The sequence below is a fragment of the Grammomys surdaster genome, unplaced genomic scaffold (assembly GCF_004785775.1).
Source record: "Grammomys surdaster isolate TR1022 unplaced genomic scaffold, NIH_TR_1.0 372, whole genome shotgun sequence".
Lineage (NCBI taxonomy): Eukaryota > Metazoa > Chordata > Mammalia > Rodentia > Muridae > Grammomys > Grammomys surdaster.
In genome coordinates, this window is record NW_021604791.1 from 9,918,171 (window position 1) to 9,938,893 (window position 20,723).

Sequence of the window (20,723 nt, forward strand, 5' to 3'; positions counted from 1 at the left end):
CAGCTTGGCCAGCAGTACTCCTGGTACATCAATTACTTACTAGTACAGACATGAAAACCCACAGTGAAACCGCTACACAGCTACCACACAGGGTCTGATTTTCTGTAGTATGCTGGGTACCAGAGAAATAAAGGCATGCCATTGTACCTGCCCTCTACCAGCTGATACAGGGAGGGGCACAGTATTTAAAGTATTTATAAGGGGATGCTAAATGACACTTTAGTCCCCATGGGAACTAACGATAGTCGCTTTCCTCCATTAGGTAACTGTAGCAATGAGCACTGTCATTTTTTAAGTGCCTACTCTGTGCCGCATGCTATTCTAGATGTTTTCCAGTGAATATTCTCAGACAGCACCATGGCATGTGGATACCATTTTGAGCATTGCGTGGGGAAGGAGAGTGCCTAAGGCACTGAGATGCAGCGCCTGTTGACTGTCCATCATCCTCCTTTCCCCACCCACACTAAGTTTCCACATGTACTCCAGCCTCCAGCTTCCTTCCTGGGCAGTCGTCCATGCTCGGTGGTGTGAGTTCCAACTTAACTTTCTGCACTCACTGCCCTACCCTTGGCGTTCTAGTTGTTTTCCTTCCTCAACAGTGATAGTGGCAGTCTCCCGATGTGCTTTTCTCCCCTCAGTCTTAATATCCTCTAGCAATACCACATGCGTGTATGCAGATACACATTAGCTGTTCCCTGTGCCCAGCTGTTTCACCTCTCCTCAGGCAACCTGGTGGCCGCCCACTCCTGAGAGGTCACTGTACATGCTGATGGTCACAGCACACTGTAGGCTAGATCTCCTGAACTCAAACAGTTTCCCCTCTAACTCTCCCAAGTAGTTGGGCACACAGATGTGCGCCATTGTATCTGGCCATAATAGCTATTTGTTGACGTAGCTCCTAAAGAAATATGTACAGACCTAATAGATCTCCTAACGGAATTCTGTGGATCCTTACAGTAATTTCAGCTGTAACACTTCTTTACATAAAAGAGGGGAAAGGCCTTTGTGTGTGTGAGAAATTCTAAACTTTTCTCCCGCTTTCCTCCTAGACAATTCAAAGGAAGTTTGGAGAGATAACTAACGAGGCCGTGGGCTTTCTTGGTGAGAGTCTGCAGCGTATTGGTACCAAGTTTAAAAGCTCATTGGAAGTAATGATGACATGTTCTGAATGCCCCACTGTGTTTGTGGATGCCGAAACGGTAAGCCAGGCATGATGGTGCACAGGTGGAAATACCAGTTCACAGAAAGCTGATGGTGGAGGGTCTGAGGCCAGCCCAGGGCAGTACAATGAGTTCCAGGCCTTTCTATAGCAAAAACCTGTTTCAAAACAAGCAAGATGACTATGCTGGGATGATGTCGTTGGTTTTTAGCCTTTTGTAAAAGCAGTTCTCAATTTTGAATTGTGAAGGGTTCGTATCTTAACTCTGATCTACATATATAGCAAAATGTCATCCCTGCCAGACATGGTGGAACATACCTTTAATTGCAGTTTTCTGGAGGCAGAGGCAGGCAGATCTCTGAGTTCAAGGACAGTATGGTATATATAGTAAGCTCTAGGCCAGCCAGAACCACGTAATAAGACTGTCTCATTCATAGATAGATAGACAGACAGACAGCTAGCTATCCATCCCAATATGTGAAACGCTGTATACAACTTCACTGGTTCTATACACATAGAATCCAGGACGAGAAAGCTGAAGTGTCATAGTCTAGAGGTGTATGTTCTTTCCTGTTCTTGAACAAAATTTGGTAGGAGATGGCTAGACAAAACATCCAGATCTCTTTGGTCTTCCTTTGCTTGCTGCAACAGCTACATGTTTAGAAGTTTGAGGGATGGTACCTTCAAGGCATACACTGGTCTGACAGGGAGCAGAGGGTATCCAGTAACCAGCTGGCGGGTGCTCATGACCTGGGTGTCTGCTTTCACAGCTGATGGCGTGCGGTTTGCTGGAAACACTCAAGTTTGGTGTCTTGGAGCTGCAGGAACATCTGGATACTTATACCACCAAGAGAGAAGCAGCCGAGCAGGTCAGTCTCTTCCACACACAGAAATCAAGTGCTTTATGACACAAGTGTTGACCTGGATGCAGGTTATCCCAGACAAGCAGCTCTTTCACTGGCCTTGTGGTAGGTCCTGGGACAGTTCTCTGCTGTCCGTAGAGTTCCTGCCTAAGAACACACTGGGAGGGAGACTGCAGCTGAAGTCAGTATGGCAGGGGGGTAAGTAGTAAATAGTGTTTGGCAATATAGGTGACAGAGATATGGCGAAGGGCATCTGCTGCCTCTGATAAAACTCATCTTGGTGTTGGGGGCAAGGGAGGCAACAAACACGGGGCATATTGTAATTATTGCCTGCTACAGTTCTAGTCAGCCTTTTACACACTGGCCCAGCTCCCTAAGTCAGCCCAGCATGTCTTCAATTGACAAATACAGAAAAACAAGGAGGGAGAAACTGTTCTCCCAGACAAACTTTAGGCTTTTTTTTTTTTTCTAAAATAGATGAAACTTTCACTAATTAGCATTAAATATAACCACATTTAAAGACCTCTGAAAAACCGAGTGGGAAACCTGGTCCTTCCTTCGTAAAATATCCTAGCTAAAAATCGGCAGCACAGATTGAACATGTAAATACGAGGTCAGTGTCCCTGACCCAAAACTCTGAAATCCAAAATGCTTTAAAATCTGAAGCTTTCAGCACCAACATGATGGCAAGAGGTGTCATGGGATAGGTCAAAACATCATGTAAGAAGATAATTATCAGAAGCTTAAGACTGCGGTAGTGAGCTAACCAACCAGACTGCCCCCAATAATAAAGAGATGACAACAAAACTGTCCCCTCAAGGGACACACTCCCCTTTTTAGCTAGGATACTTTAGGAAGGAAGGACCAGGTTTCACACTCCCCTTGAGGGGACACTCGGCTAGTACAGCAGCCCCTTTGCTTCCTGGTGGCTCAGTTTACATATATAGACTTTGTTTTATAAATAGTTATGACTTATACAACATTACCTGCAGGCTATGTGAATAATACACACACACACACACACATTCTGTGCTAGACTTTGTTTTCATTATAAACAAACAAGCAACTCTTGTGTACCAAAACCTAAAACATTCTGGTCCCACGCTTTTTTGATAAGAGACATTCAAGCTGTAGTTATTCAGAATAGCAAAGTCACATAAGTATTAATAAAAGTACGAGGGACAAAAGAGACTTACTTCTCTGTCGGCTTCAACAGCAAAGCTGTTGTAAGCCAAGTACTAGGTATGATTTCCAAAGGGAAGGAAATTTTGACAGGACTGGGAAATGACCTTGGACTCTGAATTTGAGGTTGGAAGATCTTCAGGGAAAGAAAATACCTGCATCAAGGCTTTCTCTCCTTATCATGGGAGTGTGAGCTTATACGTGGTCTGGAAAAAGTAATGAGAGATTGAAGAAAAGAGTCTCGGTTCAGGGAATTATCAGGTGCGATCTGCTCAAATAAATGTCACTGTCTGCGTGCAGATGTCCACATCTGCCAGAGAGCTCTCTGGGTGGAATTGCCAGGTCATAGAATCTGTATAAGTTTGAGTCTACCAAGCAGTTTTACTACAGAAATGTTTGTCCTCAGCCGCACGTGAATTTTCCATTGTTTCATCCCTTGGTCATCAGTCTTCATGACTAATATTCGAACATAGATACATTCATGGGGTAGCTTGTGAATTCTGCCTATGATGGTAAATGAGCTGTTTTCTCAGTTATTTATAAGAGGTCTTTATTTTACTTTTTTTTTTTTCCTTCTTCTTTTTTTGGTTTTTCAAGACAGGGTTTCTCTGTGTAGCCCTGGCTGTCCTGGAACTCACTCTGTAGACCAGGCTGGCCTCAAACTCAGAAATCCACCTGCCTCTGCCTCCCAAGTGCTGGGATTAAAGGCATGCACCGTCACTGCCCAGCTTGAGGTCTTTATTTTAAATATACGCTTTACACATCATTTGTGGACAAGGAAGGGCCATACCATGACATACGTGTGGTAGTCATAGGATGCCTTGTGGGAGTTTCTTTCCATCTGTCAAGTGGGTCCCAGAGATCCAACTCAGGTCATCAGGCTTGGTGGCAGGTGCATACCTGCACTGATCCTTGATACATGCTTTTTATTGGATGTATGCACTGAAGCTACTTTTTCCCTGTTGTTCCACTACTGAAGCATGTTTTTTTTTTTTTTTCTTTTTTGGTTTTTTCGAGACAGGGTTTCTCTGTATAGCCCGGGCTGTCCTGGAACTCACTCTTTAGACCAGGCTGGCCTCGAACTCAGAAATCCGCCTGCCTCTGCCTCCCGAGTGCTGGGATTAAAGGCGTGCGCCACCACCGCCCGGCCTGAAGCATCTTTTGATGACCAGAAAACTTTCACTTTAATGAAATGCAAGTTCATTCTACCCGACAATGCTGGTTCCTTGTGGGTCTTCAGAAATGACTGCCTATCCTAGATGCTGTTACCACACTGGCCCAGTGAACTAAGCCTCCCTGGTCTACATTCCTTTCCACCACAGCTCAGCACCACCCACATTGCAGTCTGGAGTGGCCTTGTAAAACTCACTCTAACTGCCAGAATTCACAAGACACTGCAAATCCCAAGGCAAGCCCTTAAGAAGCCTTTTAGAGTGTCTGCATCAAGCTTTAGGAAACTCTGGTCCCTACTACAGGATGACTGGCCACAGAGAGGAAAAGAGAGATATCCCAGCCAAGAGCCCACAAGTCAGGAGTATAGCATGCTTGGGGACGTGTTCAAACCATGAGCTAACCAGAGAATCATGGCTGATCCTGGTTAAACTGGGAACAGCACATACATATATCTGATATTGGTTACATGCATAGCAAATATTGTTTCTCTCCTCACTCTTACTTTAAGCTATTACATTATAGAGTGCTTGATTTTACAGCAATAGACAACTACTTTTAATGAGACAATTTCAAATGCACAAACATAAAGCTAGCTAATGATATGCTAGACCTTCACAGCTCCAGACATTGCCTTGAGAGAAGCCCATTCAGAGGAGCAAACTGTGTGTCATTGGTTGTGTGTGTCAGATAACCCAATTTTGTAAAGATACCATCTGTAGAATTAATGTACTTGAAAATCAAACAGCGTACTCATGGAAATTCTGAAATTTAATTCCACAATGCATATGGATCTGCAAATGGCTTAAAATTGCACAAATCTTCTTCACCATAGGTCAGTGACCCCTAACGTCAACACTCATATCTGGCCCGAGGTTTATTTTTCTGTAAATGAAGTATTTTGAGGACACAGCCACCCCGCTTGTGTATACATTACCTGCGCCATGTTTACTGCTTAGATCGGAGTTAATATTCGCCACCGAGACAACACGGGTTAACAAGTCTAAGACACCATTTCCCTTTTCTAGGAAAGTCTTGTAGATTTTGCCACGAAGAACAATAAAATTTGAAGTTTTCCTCCTAGCCACCAACACTTATTAAAGATTTCAAATCAGGTGCTACCTACATAAGAGTAGACAGACCGGTGGAACATGACAGATGCCAGCCAGGCCCGGTATGCCAGTGTAATATATGACACAGGTGTGATTGCGTTCAGAAGTCTGTCCTCAGAATTCTGCCGAGAGAGGAAAACCAACCTCGACTCCTGGCGCATCTGCCTCTTTCTTGCCCACAGTCTTCATCGCTCTCTTCTCCTTGGATACCGTCGAGTATTTCTCTGCAGTTTCTCTACAGTTGGTTTTGTGTGTAGAGCTTTCTGCATGCCGGGTGAAGGGCTCCACAGCTGAGGTTTTCCCCCAGCTCTAACTAGGATCTTTGGTACACACCCAGTGTTTCCATCCTCTAGGGTTCAAGTGTGATAGCGAGGTGGTAACCAGGACCTTGAAGTCTTGGCAGGAATTGGACATTTATCTCCCCAGCACCATGAGACTATAATCTGATCTTTCGTCTATCACCTCCCACCCCTGCACTTGGTCAACACATCAACGGCCCCATGAAGCTACCCAGACAGTTGGGCTCGCTCACTGGAGCTTCCCTTTTTCTCTTCAGCATCTCAGCCCTTGGTACCTTGCTATCACTGATAACTACAGCTCACAGTACACAGAACCCTTAAGGCTTGAACTTGAAGCCACCACTGTCTGCCCACCCTCCACAGCAAGGGACACATGCAGGGCTCGCTGCAGTACTCTCCCCCTAAGTCCTGCCTGATGGTTCGTTGCCTGCCATTGGCTTGGATGACCGCTTGCTGGTACATAAGCTGTGCTGTGATCCTCAGAAACAGAGCCTGCCGCAGCACCTAAACTTTTCATTTGAGCAAAGAAAACATGAGAACCATTAGGTAGGAGGTGGGGCTTCTCTGCACAACCCTTCTCCTGTGTCTGCACATGCTATTACATGGCTAGTATTCAGCCACGGGACTGTATTATTGGGGATAAAATCCAAAATTACTACATTAAATAGTATTCCCTAAAAATGCTTAACAGAGTGTGCAATATTTAAGATGTTTAGAATAGGCAGTAAGTGATCAACTGAAATAACTTTTACACAAACTGGACAAGTAGTTTTAAGTGTATAGGCATTTTAACATGTCGTATAAATAGAGATTAAGGCATAAATTTCATGGTAGATGTAGATTGAATTTTAGGAAATCTGCCGATAGCTTCCAACAATGGCTGCCACCAGCTGTCTCTTACCAGAAAGGTTTAACATGTTTTTATTCCAAGACGCTGTCAAGAGAATAACCCAAGGGCCAGCGTTGTCTGGGTGGTTGTGATCAAAGAGACAGAAGGTCAAAGACCTTGTTTTTTGAAACAATTACCATTTCTAATTTTGATTCTTTCTATGTAGACCAGTAAGCTACAATTGAGAATTTTAAATATCTAACACTAAAATATCTTCCAGGGAGCTACTTGGCTGGTAGTTGTTTTCAAAAGACAAAGTCTGAGTGTTTGATTCCTTCATTCCACAAACACCAGCACTCTACCACCCAGTTAGCCAGAAACTGCAGAAGCTCAGGGCTCCACCTGAAGGCCCATAGCTCTCACTCTGGAAATTCTGTGGCTCCATTGGTTTCTACACACCCACAATGCTACTTCCTTTTAAATTAGTATTGACTCAGAGAAAACCCACATATACCCAAATGCCTCCGAGACAGCACGCCTGTCATTTATTACCATCCAAAAAGAAAGAAAAGAAATAAAAACAGGATTTAGATAGATCTCGGTTTCTGTTTCACTAATTAAAAGTGGCATGTGTCTTTGGAGAACTAAACTTCGGATGAGCAGACAGCCCTGGCTCGTTTTTCTGTAAGTTGCCTTTATTAGATCAGCCAGAGGGACAATGAATCTTTCATTTTCCATATCTCACATTTAGACATAAAGGTCAGGTAGAGACAGTGAAGATTTCCAATAAAATTCACCAAGGGAAGGATCTCACACAATACGGGAGCCCACGGGTCCGGAACACCGATTGCATCTTTGTTAATAACGGCATCTGCATCTTGTATTGATCCTTGTTGGTTCATTTGTTTACATGACTGGCCATAGGTGAAGATGTGATTGTGTCTGCAGCCAGTCCTAGTCTTTCTGCCTCCGTCCAAACAGGCTCGTCACAGTAACACTGCTTTCGTTCATTACGCAATGACTATCGAAATTTACCCTTACTCATTTCTGCAGTGGCTGGACAACTGCAAGAGGACATTTGGTGCCAACGAAGACATATACAGGATAAACACCAATGCACACGTAAGTCTCTGTGTTCTTCCCGCCGAGCGCCTGCATCGGATATTATACAGCAATGTATGCATGCAGCTGTCCTTATTTGATATCCCTAGAAAGAACTGTGGGCAAGCCTTTTTCATTTTGGTTATCAGAACAATCTCCCTGAAAGTTAGGTTCAGTGAAATATTGGCTTAGTAATGAAAACCTCACTTTAATAAAAAATGAACAACCAGCTTGCAACCAAAGCTTAATAACATTTAGGAGATAAGCTTGATGGGTATCTAAGCCGTCCAGGTTGGCATTTAGTGCATCTGACTCGGGGGTTGGGGGAGGACGGTTGTACATTAGTGTTCTATGGATATACTGTCTGGTGATAAACACAAACCCCAGGGCAGTGAGCTCTGTAGCTGTTAACCCTAATTGTCAAAAGTGGGGGTCTGTTGTGTTTTCATCCAGTTGCTTTAAGCAGTAGCAACACGTTTCTTTAGAGAAGGGAGCACCCGAGTACAAGGAGAAAGCCTTCAGCAACTCGCCCAACGCCACACCTGACACTTGATTGCAACCTCAGTAACATTTATAATATTAGATATCTCCACAAAAGGTATACTGTAATAAAAATCTGAAGTCTGGGGAAGAGTGAAGTCTTGAAAGAATCATAATTTAACTGTTAAGATTTTCAGGCACACGGTGCCAATACATTGTTCATGGTCGTATTCTCCCCTTACAACTCGGTTGGATGGCCCCTTAGTTATTCCCATTTTGAATATGAGAACTGAGGCTCAGTGGGGCCAATTCGTCTAATAATAAATAGGTAGTAGAAACCAAGATTCAAACCTAGATAGGCAATTCAAAGCCCTGTGCTCTTTGAAAGGAAAAATTAAAATCGTGAATAAAGAAACGAGACAAGATAGAAGTTAACTCTGGAATTGAATCCGTGGATGCTTTTGACAGTACCTACAAACATCCATCTAAACTAAGTGCCCGGTGGTTCGTAGATACCACCTCAAACAATTCCATAATCTCCAAGACTGTCTCTTAGTAAATAGCTTGAGATATTCAGACTGAAAAACGAAGACTTTACTCTTCGGACTGATTTGTATGCCCCGCCTTACACGGACTCCGTGCTGTCTGTTCCCGTATGCCAGTCTATACAAGCAGCCAGTAAATACTGAGTTAGTGAAGATAAAATCTACCATGCAAATATCGGTGTACTTAAAATGTGTATGTGTGTTGTCCTTCATATCTGTTTCAGTGCATCGAGATCAATTTTGGTAAATCACAGCAATAGTTTGTGCCGTTGCCTTTTAACTGTAGTGGCCAGAAGCTTTGTTAGCACATATCAAACCCAACACTACTGGTATGTGTCTATAGAATCACTTCCATGTATTATGCTAACAGGAATGAGGAAAAGGATTTAAAATTCGAATCCCCACCCGAAATAAAGCATAGGAAATGAAACCTCCTGCTGCTGTTTGAAGTTTGGATTGTGCTCTGCTAATGTTACTGGGCCACTGTTTGCATAATTTATGGTCAGCTGTGTGGAGCTAAAGCTCACCTTTGCTTAGCAAATCCTTTCTAAACTAATAGGAATCCTTCAGAGGAAACCGCTCAGAAAAGCAAGTTCTAGAAGCTCTGTTTACAACCCGACAGTCTGTTTCAATCAGAAGCTACCCTTCTCACACATCCAGAGCCTTTCACTCTCTCACATACTGTCATCTTCCCTGGACTCAAACCCAGTTAGGTCAAAGTTCTGACCCAAATGACATTTGAAGTATAGCATTAAACCACACCAGCTCTCTGTGTTCTGCCCTGCGGCCTGTCGCATGAGGGGGACAGCCGGAGAGTCTGAGTAGAGACTAGTAGGAAAGTCTAGAATGAGCCACACCAGAAAGCCTGCTGCTGGCAGGTTATTTCCTGTGTAAGATTATGGGCCGATTCAACGAACCATTTGGTTAAAATAATAATAATAATAAAAATAATGGTAAATTCACTTAGTAAGTTTCCCACTGGACCCATGGAAATGTTATTACAAGTAGCTTTGTTGGGACAGAAAACCCTGGATGGAAATACATCTCCAATAGCTAGGGTTCCCAAGATCACTTTTACTCTCTTATTTTATGCAAATAAAATAATAAGATATTCTGTAGCTCAAGTTAACCTTACTTGCCAAAGGGAAACCAACAAAACCCACCCTGGGCTATTTCAGAAAGTGTCTGACTTTGTATAAATGTGTTCCTCGGTGTGCGTGGGGCATCTGTAACCTCAGTTGCAATGACTTCTTATACTAATTCTTGATCTTTTTCTCTTTGTATTTTTTTTTTTTTTGTGACCCGATCACCTTGCTTAGCAAATGGGAATTCTAGCAGTAAGTGGCCTGTCTTGATTTATAGATTCCTTATCCTTGGGAGACAAACTGGTTCTCATCTGCCATTTGTCCTCTTGTGACCTAGCAACGTTTTTGCCATTGACTACTTTGAAAGTAGCGTGTGCTTCAATTTTCCATAGCCCTAATCCGCGACACGTTGGTCCTTAAAAAAAAGGATGAGATGACGAGACGTTAAACTGAGTGTGTAAACGCAACGAGCAGTTGTGTGGTTCTCTGCACTCGTCACGGGCATGTCTCCTGTTACATCCTAAAATTTAAATTGCACATGTTAGTTTCATAGTCTCACTTGAATGAGATCACCAAGTGGTTTTCTTAAGAGTCCATTTCCTTAAAAGCCCCCCGTTGGTAAGAGGACACCCAGTTTCGCTCTGTTCCAGTTGACGGGTGCATTAGGGACCTCGGAGGGGTCAAAGCCTGCACACCCGCAAATTCCCATCGTCAACTCCAAGTTTTAAATTCATGTCGAGTTCTCCCCTCCAAAGCACCCTATGGATTGCCTCTGACACTGTCTGTCCGGTGTGAAAATGTGCTTCCGACTAAAAAGGAATTCCGTAACCAGCAACAAGCCTTGTTATTTGAAAGACAGCCCCCAAAGCACCTTTCCCCCTCGCCTCTCACCAGTCTCACACCGTATTAACTCGCTTACCGCAGAAGCACAATTGCCAGCGACTTTAACACATCTGTTCTGTTTTACGGGAAGCACTCTATCTGGTCGGATCCGACGTTGAGCTAACCTCCGTTACCACTGCTCGTTTTTAGGAGCTGGAGCTCTGCAGGAGGTTGTACAGGCTGCACTTCCAGCTGCTGCTTCTATTCCAGGCCTACTGCAAGCTCATCAGCCAAGTAAATACGATCAAGAACGAAGCAGAGGTAAGTTCCAGCAGGCACCAGGGACAGTTCTCAGAGTTGTAACTGTATACTCGCAGGCCTGCGTGTATGTAACGTGCTTATGTATATACATTCCTTGGTAGAATGCCTAAAGTCAAAAGCCACTTACATTGATTTTTTTTTTCCCCAAGTTGATCATTTAGCTTTTCCTTCAAACTGATATGCCATGTCAGGTCATCAGAGTAAATAAATATATAGTTATACACAAACACACGTATATTTCTATAAAATACCCTTGGTAAACAACCTTCTAAAATACACTTTCATTCACTGTCCAAAAGCAGCTATAATCTTCCAAGATATAGTATAAACATTTATTGCAACCCAACTTATCTAAAATATCTAAACCTGTGTGTGTGTGTGTGTGTGTGTGTGTGTGTGTGTGTGTGTGTGTGTAGGCATAGTACAAACATATGTACTGTAACACCCAGTACTCAGGATCTCAAGGTCAATGTAGCCTAGGCTACATCAGAAGTGACTTTGCTTCTTTGTTTTTAGTCTTTTAATTGGTGGCTAACCTATATTCCTGACAGAAGAATGTTCCTACCATCAGCTATGTCCCCTGCAACTGACTAGGTTCCCTTTTATCACTGACCATAGGAATTGATCCTTAAAGACTTACCTGTTTTAGGTCATCAACATGTCAGAAGAACTTGCCCAGCTAGAAGGCATCCTTAAGGAAGCTGAGGCCGCTTCAGAAAACGAAGAAATTGATATTTCCAAAGCCGCACAGACCACAATAGAAACTGCCATTCATTCTCTGATCGAAACTTTGAAGAACAAGGAATTTGTATCAGCTGTAGCACAAGTCAAAGCTTTTAGGTAAGCTGGGACGAGACATCGTAGCACCGTAGTGTAGTTCCTCAAATAATAAACAGGCACCAGTTACTCACCAGGCAGTTCTGTTCATAGGTTTTAACCTAAAGTGTAGCATATATACGAACGACATACACCTCAGAACTTTAACATTCTGTATTCTTTCCAGAACCCTCTGGCCCAATGACATCTTCGGCAGCTGTGACGACGACCCCGTGCAGACACTCTTACACATCTATTTCCATCACCAGACGCTAGGCCAGACGGGCAGCTTCGCGGTCATCGGCTCAAACCTGGACATGTCAGAAGCTAACTGCAAACTAATGGAGCTTAACCTGGAGATCAGAGAGTCTCTCCGCACGGTACAGTCCTACCCGCTCCTAGCACAGGCCAAACCCGTTGGAAATATGGCGAGCACTGGATTCTGAGCAACTCCCGACCCTCAAGAGGGAGTAAGCTGAAGATGATGAAGACTTTTGGCCAAGCACCTTTGATGAACCCTGTGCTTCACTGAGAACTTTGGGGTCAGCACTTTTAATTTGTAGTCTACTAATAACTTCAAACTGTCAAAAAAAAAAAAAAACCCCTGAAGAAAAATATCTAACCACTTAACTGCTGCCTAGACCTTCACAGCAACTGTATGAAGAAGGAATTTATTATTATTAACCTATGTGAATAAGGGCTAAAAGCGATGCGTACAAGCTACATTACTCTGGAGAAAAAGAAATTCCGCGGATGTTTGCAATAATGGCCTCCAAAACATTGCAGGGCAGGTGAAGGGAGGCTGGGATGGGACCAATTCCTTTTAGCTGAAGACCTTCACCTGCAGAGCCGCTTGGATTTCTAGCCATCATCAACATAAATGTAAAGTTGACACTTGAAAATCAACTTTACCACCCAGTCAGATAACACAAACTTATTTGCAAAAACCACTGGGTCTGGGGTTTTGTTTGTTTTTTCCAACTTACGGGATAAGGGTTCGGGATGTTTGGGTGTTTTGTGGTTTTTTTTTTTTTTTTTTTTTTTTGTCTGTATAAGGAATTATGTGTGTGTGAGTTGGGGTGTGTGCGCGTGTGACAGTCCTATTTTCAAGGCGTGGATGTCTGGTGACAGCCTCTCGGAGCATGCCTAAAGGAACACTGCAAGATTATTTTTGAAGAAATTTTATTTTATTAGATCTAACTCTTCATAGTGTGTAAATGTTAGAACACTTTAATAATATTTTAAAACTGGGTTTCCCCCCAGTGTCTCATAAAAAAAAATAATATATCTGTTAACGTTATTGGACTCTGCTGCTCAGCTCTCTGATCAGTGCTTGTGTTGATATTGTTGATAACTAACCAAAGCAGATGCCTGCAGAGACTTTAAATTGTAAAATAAAGATGTCCGCTGCCCGCCAGCACCTCTCATTACAGAAGTTAACTTATTTCACTCGGTAACTATTATAGACACCGCCTAGACTAAAACCTGTACTTTCTTGTACATCTGTGCCACGCACTGTTACATCAGAGAACATGTACAAAGCTAAAGGAAAAGTTGTGGTCACTGATGGTGGACTGTGTGTTCTGCAGGCTCTGAAGGCTGCAGACGTTCAAGAGAAGAGATGCAAATGACTTGTGTGTTTATGCGGGACTCAAGCTTGTTTCAGGCTAAAGGAACCTTGGGGCTACAGGGGGAAGAGACAGGAAGCCTGAAGACCGAGTCCCAAAACACACAATATACTTCTCCACTGTCTAAGTCTGTAGCTTAACACAAACTGGATCCTGTCCCTTTGCTTTTTTTTAAAATAGAATTTTGTAAAGGAAATGAATGTAGCCCCCCCGACTCCTCTGATTTGAAAGGAACACCTTGTATTTTTATATGCATCTCTTTTCCACTGTGACTTTTATTTTCAAAAACTGGGCTCTGTGGCTCCAGAGTTTGGAATGTAGAAATGAATTGCTTAGCTTTGCCTTTTCCTGGGGGCGTGGCCCCTGACAGAAATGTAATTATGATCAAGTGCATTATTCGAGGTCACTGTGCACGCCGTTGGACTGCTGACCGTAGTTATGTTTCTGTAAAACTCTATAACTGGTCACAGCACATTCATAATCACTGTATTTTTTGACCCAGATAAAAAAAATTATTTTAATGGTGTTCTGGTACTGTAAATGGTGTCCTTAAATTATTAATAACTCTTGGGCTGGGGGGGAGGTGCTAGGCACAGGGATGGTGTCCGGAGACACACCACACTTCACATCCCCTCTCCCCTTTTTCTCACCCTCCTTACATCCTTTTTGTTAAAAATAAAAAAGCATTGTAGCTGTTGGTTTGTGTGGTATTTTATGAAGAAAACAAAAAAAAAATAAAGATGACTACCTGTATAGTTACCTGTATAGTTCTCACGTATAATTTCACTTTTAAAAAGGCAGGGAAAAAGTTAAATTGACTACCCAAAGGTTGTAACTAATTTGGTACTGATGTGGGGGTGGGGGGATACATCTGCAGAAAAACAAAACCAGATCCATTGGGACGATCCTTCTCACACCTACACTGACGAAACTGTTAGTGCTTAATTCTAACCCACTTCTTTCACTCTGCAAGAACCTAGTGTTTGCTACATACAGCCCTCTTCACTGAACTTACCATTTTAAGTAAGAAAGAATTTATCATTTTAAATAGTTAGGGACTTGAGAGATTGGGCAGTTCCCCTGGTGCTGCTCTTTGGGAAGGCAGAATACAATCTCAGGGTTTGGAACTATGTCCAGGTTCAGTGACTCCAAGGTTAGGGCTGTTAGCCACTGCCTACCTTGGTTTGAAGTGTGTCTAAGGGACGTTTTAGGGAAGAGCAGTGCCAGAACACAGTGGTGAACTGCTCTGTCAGAGAAACATCACCTACACGTCAGGAAAAAGAGCCAATGGTTTCTGAATGGCTTTTCTTTTCCCTAGTTTTTTAAAGTGGTCCACAGTTACTTTGAAGAGTATAAGAATTACGTAAAACACAATTCTCTCGGCATGCTGAGGTGGCATTTGGTGTCTCCTGCCAGCCTTTCAATGTGCTCGTCTGATGCTCTAAGCTTTGTATCCCACATATAAACAGTGTGACAGGCCTCAGCGTTAGAATGTAGGCATCAAAGGCGGAAACTTTTTGAGTCACTTTCTTCAGATCTGCATTCAGTTCTGGCATTCTGATCCTTGCCAAATAATGTTAGCTGCCCTGGGAAAATTAAGTCGACAAATGATTTCACTACCCACTTTAGCAGCCAGTGGAGTTGTCTTGGGACTCTTTGTGGGTAGTCTGGTTCATCTACTTGGCAAGTACTTACTAAGTACATAGTATGTATATCATGTCCCACCCAGGACAGGAGTCAACTGGATTACCTCTGCCTGGACCTAGTCTCAACTAAGTAAGAGCTAGCCCATGAGAATAAGTGAAGCCCATCATTTTTAAGCACACAGGTTTTGCTTTTTGGTTTTTCGAGACAGGGTTTCTCTATATAGCCCTGGCTGTCCTGGAACTCACCGTGTAGACCAGGCTGGCCTCAAATTCAGAAATCTGCCTGCCTCTGCCTCCCAAGTGCTGAGATTAAAGGCATGTTCCACCACCGCCTAGCAAGCACACGGTTCTTAATGCTCACTTCTGGCCACCACCACTTTAGTCCCTAAAACTCTCACCTGTCTACAGGCACCCAGACTGCTTTCCTTTAAAAGACAATCTATCCTCATGGTTCACTTCCCACAGCATACCTTTAACATGTTTTGGTGGGGGCTTAAGAGATGACTCAGCAGTTAACTACAAGGGCAGTAAACATGCCTTTGTAGAGGACCTGGGGTTCAGTTCCCAGCACCCACAGGGTGACTTTCAACTGCCACTCCCATTCCGGGGTATCCAGTGCCCTCTTCTTGCTTCCTTGGGAGCCAGACATGCATGCAGTACACATAACATGCAGGCAAAAACACATGCATAAAATTAAAATGAAAAGATAAGACCCCTTTAGTGCCTTCTCATGGGTAACTACGTAATGACCAGTCCCAGGCAGGGACTGAACAATTTCCCAGTCTGATCTTACTAGTTTTACCTACTGTCATCATAAACTCAGTATTATTTGGCCTCTCTGGTTTTCTCTACCAGAAGAGCTTTGCACATGTTGCCCCAACACGAAACGGGTCTTTCTATCAAACTCAACTGACTCAAATTCCAGCTCAGTTGATCTAAGTGGGGCAGTGCTTTATGGAGGCCTTTAAGCGAAGAAGAGCTTCTGCATCATATCAGAACTTTGTCTTGTTTGACTATTTGCTGAGCATCAGGGTACTTGTTAGACACGCCCACTAAGAGATTAAAAGGCTGGTAGCACTCCACACACACATCAGCTTAATTCACCTGGGCCCAGGTGGACCTGTCCCCTCCTCACAAGGACACTAGAGTCCCCAAGCCCACTTTGGATGTTCAGCACATTTCCTCAAATACTTGCTAGTGCCCAAGATGCCAGACTGGCATCCACATTCTGGTAGACAGGTGTTGGACACTACTGTAACGAATGTTCAGGAAAACTGGAAAGGAACAGAGTTTTATCTGGTTCCTGCCATGATGCTTGTGTTAGACCAACAACCAACCCCCCTGCTTCATCAGAAGAACCTGAGGCTGTGCACCCAGCACCATCTGGCAGCGTGCTCTCCAGGTTCTCAAGGGGACATTGAAATTAGGACTAATTTAAATTTCAAAAACATGGCACAACTTAATGTGTGCTGGGCCTTTTTAAATAACATCTTTCTTAGGAACTTTAGACCCCCAGACTGAAGCTGAAAGTTACTTGTCCATGAAACCTTAGACTTGAATGAAGTGCCTGTAACTTCCCTAAGTCAGCCTGGTCCACAACAACACATGTTAACAAAGCTACCAATTTTCAGCACATATTCTCCTCAGACTGACACATGAATTGGATAAAGCCTCAAACTGTTTGCAATACCTTTTATTCACAGGCTTTATAGCAAAGTACACTGCCTTTCATGAAGTATTTTGAAAAGGGAGAGGGGGAGAGGGGAAGGGGCACGGGAGAAAGCTCACTTGACCGATCCATTTGCCCCATCGTGCAGAAACCCGCTTTTTTTTCCCGACTTTCACTAAATGATGTATTTGAAACTGAAGGTGCTGTCGCAGGACAGGCGTTTGTCCTTGCATCTCCCACACAAGTCTTGGCGATGGGGACGTTTAGGGTCCACGTGGCGAAGTCTGACTGGGCAGGCGCATCTAGTTCTTTTACAACTCTGAAAAATCAGAGTGAAAAAGTACAAATAATGAAGCCCCTCCCCTCCTTGATTCTTAGAGCCTCCGAGCAGACAGAGCAAGTGGCACATGTGCTGGGCACAGAGCACCAAGTGCAGAGAGTCTAAGGCACCTTTTCTAAATGGAATCTTAGTGACTTTCCATTCTTGGCTTCTTGGGGCCCACCCTAAGGTAGTTAATTCTCCAATTACCAACTTTAAGTGCACTGGACTCTCAAATAGACGTGGAAGTTCTTTAGCTCTGTGATTAACCTTAACAGGTAAATGTTGTCACTTCTTTCTTTTTAAAGGTTATCTAAGTCCCTTGGCACAGTGCTAAATTACTAGTAAGCAAAGGCTTAGCAGCCATAGTTATGGGTAAACCTCATAGAGCTATACAGACAGAGTAGAGTGGGCTTACAGAGAACTCCCTTTGTAAACTCAAGCAAAGCTGGAGCTCAATGTCTTGGGTTTCCTACCCTAACTTGGAAATGTGTTTTCTATGTGGCATGAGGGTAATAGTCTACCACCTCAAGCTAGCAGAAAGGTACTCTGTTTTGCAATATGTTTTCCCTTACACCAAGTGGAAGTGGCAGGTAAGCAAGCCTTCTGTTCTTCTAAGGAAGTAACAGATCCAAAAGAGGCCATGCAAGCAAGTTTTGCAAGAGCAGAAAGGAGTAAACACCCCCATTTCACAGTGGAAGGGGGGACTTTCTACCACCCCTAGCCAAAAACAGAAAGAAAGAAAGAAAGAAAGAAAGAAAGAAAGAAAGAAAGAAAGAAAGAAAGAAAGAAAGAAAGAAGGGAAGAGAAAGTAGAGCCCAAGGCTACTGGGAACCTACACCTCTTTCAAGAAATATATTCAAAGTAGTGCACCAAAACCCTCTTCCAAAAGGCAAACGTTTGATTTACTTGACAGGTGATATCCTCCACTCGGTAAGGGTTGTAGGATTTCTGACACACTCGGCAGAACTGTTTGAAGTACACCTGCGATGAGAAAGAGCATCCTCGTAAGCAGACACCGGGCAGCACGGCAGGGGCAGGGCAGCTGCACGGTGTCTCTTACCTTGCTGGTGCCCTGCACACACCACACATAGGCGCTCTCCCAGCGGATATTGCAGTCCTTGCAGTGATAGTAACCATACTTCTGCTCTAAGAACTGAACAGCAGGATACCAGACTTTAAGCAAGTGATGCCCGAGTTACCCTCATTTCAGAACCTGGGACCAAATATTCTACTTGATACTTTAAAAATCACCATGGTAGGGAGTAAGGTTAGATTTGGGTCAACCTCTAAATTAATCAGGTGAACTAATAGCTCAATCAAACAAATATGTAAACTGAAGCCAAACACGATAGTTTGTATACCAGCAGACTGATAAAAGTGTTTTTCCCCTCAGACAAGGGAAAAGCCAAATAGTGCTATTTAGAGCTTGAGATTCCTCCCTGGGGCTTTTTATGTGGGGTGATGCATGATCTTAGGACATTCACAGATGAAAAAGTTATTATGCTGGAAGAGAAAAGTATTCTAATCCTTTGAAAGTCTTCAACCAATATTACATTCTCCGTGATGCTAGTTACGTTTCCAAAAGGTCCTGCTACCTAAGTATAGCTCATTTGGTGTGAACCCCGTAGTGTTAGCACCTGGTTCGTAAACTTCCCCAGCTGCTCACTTAGTGACCAACAAGTCAGAAACAAGTTTTTATAATTAAGCCTTTAGGACTGGCAGGGGCTTGGGAGAACTCTTACTGCAACTTGTGTAGGTGAACAGACACCACAGAGGCCAGAAAGCTTAAGATTTCTGCCTAAGATCACACCCAGCTGTGAACGGCAACCACCAACTGTTTTTCTGACACCCCATTCCACAGCCACCCCAACCCCCAAATACAATAGCCTTGAGATGACTAGAAAAATAAGAAATTTCTCAGAACCCTTTCCTAGAGCTCATGTCTTTGCATTTCTTTGGGGGCTGGGGGAATGGTTAAAGCCGCACTCCTTGTGCCCCGCCCCAACCCCAGGTTTTGTTTGTCTAGCCTAGGCAGCAACTCAAGACCATTCAACAGCTGGCCAGCCGTCTAGATGAATGGGGAGGGTTTATTTAAAAAAAAATTACAACAAACAAACAAACAAACAAAGCCAGGCAAGTTTGGGAGGGAAAAGCTTCAGTTAACAGCTTCAGAAATGGAGGAAGGGCCTGATAGAGAACCACCCAGCAAGTCAGCTGAGACAGATTATTCCCCACATCTAGAAGGGAAATGAAAAAAGGGGCCTTGGGAAACTGACTCTCCCCGCGACAAAGTTCACAAGATGATGTTTCTTCTATGTGTGTACTCAGTCTTCCATCACCCGTCTGAAGTATGGTACAAACTGGACTGTGTGTGTTCACCGCAGAGACCTCATTTGCTAAGTGTTCATGTGATCAGAATCAAATAATTACACTGCCATTTCCCAGGAAGAGATCAGGGGTCGGGCCACGTGTGGGTTGGTCTTACTGTGTAAATACCTCCCATTGTACTAACGGGCAGCGGCTGCAAAATCCTATGTGCAGAAGAGCTGGCTCAGCTGTTAACACCCTGTTCTTCTAGAGGACCCTAATTCAGTTCCTAAAACCCGCATGGTGGCTCACAACCATCTGTAAACCGCCAGTCCCAAGGGATCCGACGCCCTCTTCTGTCCCCATCTCTCCACTACAATAAAGTGTACAGACACTACATGCAATCAACACCCATACGCGTTAAAACAAACAAACAGACTGACTGATAGCACTGAATTCTATGCCCTGAATCACCCAGAGCCACCAGCTTAGCCCTGAAGGAGCCCTACAATTCTGGAGGCGTCCAGGCCACCAGGCTGGCCTCACCTGGAAACGCAGGCGCTCCTTGTCCTGCTCGGTGCTCTGCGGGGAGGCCCGGACTCCAGGGGAAGCCGAGTCACCGAGATCCTGAGCCATCTCTGTGGCAGGACATGGCTCTTCACTCCCAGGCTCAGACTGCATCGCCGCCACACTGTCCGGGTCCTCCCGCGGTGACTGCTCCCACCCTGCCGGCCCTTCAGCCTGGATGTCGCTCTCCTCACTTCGATGCTGGGGGACCGCTTTCATCACCGCCACCTCTCCCGGCTCCGGCTCCCGGGTCCCCGCGGGTGCCGCGCTCCCCTCTCCCTTCCTGGACGTCTGCCCGCAGCCCGCAACCTCCAGCGAGGAGGAGAGGCCACAGAAGGTCACGGGCGAGTACAGGGCGACGCTGCGCCAGGATCGCGGGGGTCTCCGGGCGCCGGCGGGGCTCAGAGGTTGGCAGGACCCCGGCCGGGCGTCGGGGCTGGCTCGGCGCCGTGCAGGCTGCAGTGTGCGGCGCCCGAGCGAACACTGCACCGAGGCGTCGCGACGCGGGGTCACCTGCACCGCAGCGTCGCGGCTGCTGACCGGCCGGGGACCCATCCGCGACAGCAGAGCCATGAACTGCGCTCGCTGGTAGCTGTCGAAGTACTCTGCGGCCATGAGCTGTCTGTAGCCGGGGAGGAAGGAGGGGGGTGCGGGCTGGCAGCCCCTGGCTCCGAACCTCCAGCCATCCCCGGCTTTGGCGGCCGGCGGGTAAGGATGTGGGCAGGGGTGGGGCATGCTCGCCGGGAACATGGGTGCGTCCCGCGCCTCGCCCGCCCAGGCAGCCATCAGCGCGGCCCAGC

At 44.8% G+C, this 20,723-nt stretch overlaps 2 protein-coding genes across 5 annotated transcripts in view; one reads left to right on the top strand and one right to left on the bottom strand.

Annotated features, from left to right (window-relative positions):
• Fryl (FRY like transcription coactivator) overlaps positions 1-14,109 on the top strand; it is a 195,509-nt gene extending 181,400 nt beyond the window's left edge. For all 4 annotated transcript variants that reach the window (XM_028780843.1, XM_028780842.1, XM_028780845.1 and 1 more), the window contains 6 exons: positions 1,050-1,199; positions 1,930-2,028; positions 7,668-7,736; positions 10,858-10,968; positions 11,618-11,808; positions 11,972-14,109. In XM_028780843.1, the coding sequence (XP_028636676.1) occupies positions 1,050-1,199; positions 1,930-2,028; positions 7,668-7,736; positions 10,858-10,968; positions 11,618-11,808; positions 11,972-12,230 (879 nt within the window). In that variant the 3' untranslated portion in view covers positions 12,231-14,109. The remainder of the gene's footprint in view (positions 1-1,049; positions 1,200-1,929; positions 2,029-7,667; positions 7,737-10,857; positions 10,969-11,617; positions 11,809-11,971) is intronic.
• A 2,627-nt stretch (positions 14,110-16,736) lies between these two features.
• Zar1 (zygote arrest 1) lies at positions 16,737-20,694 on the bottom strand. The gene is made up of 4 exons (XM_028780847.1): positions 19,903-20,694; positions 18,110-18,202; positions 17,956-18,030; positions 16,737-17,046 (listed from the first exon to the last, which is right to left on the bottom strand). Exons 1-4 carry the CDS (start codon positions 20,671-20,673, stop codon positions 16,903-16,905), a joined length of 1,083 nt encoding a protein of 360 aa, XP_028636680.1. The 5' UTR covers positions 20,674-20,694; the 3' UTR covers positions 16,737-16,902.
• Between the last annotated feature and the right edge of the window lie 29 nt (positions 20,695-20,723).

Excerpts from the sequence above, each read along its gene's own strand:
- Zar1 (XM_028780847.1), bottom strand. The coding sequence starts at position 20,673 with ATGTTCCCGGCGAGCATGCCCCACCCCTGCCCACATCCTTACCCGCCG. Across the intron at positions 18,203-19,902 it reads AGGAGCGCCTGCGTTTCCAG|TTCTTAGAGCAGAAGTATGG; the intron begins GTGAGGCCAGCC and ends CCTGCTGTTCAG. Across the intron at positions 17,047-17,955 it reads TGGAGGATATCACCTGTCAA|AGTTGTAAAAGAACTAGATG; the intron begins GTAAATCAAACG and ends CTGATTTTTCAG.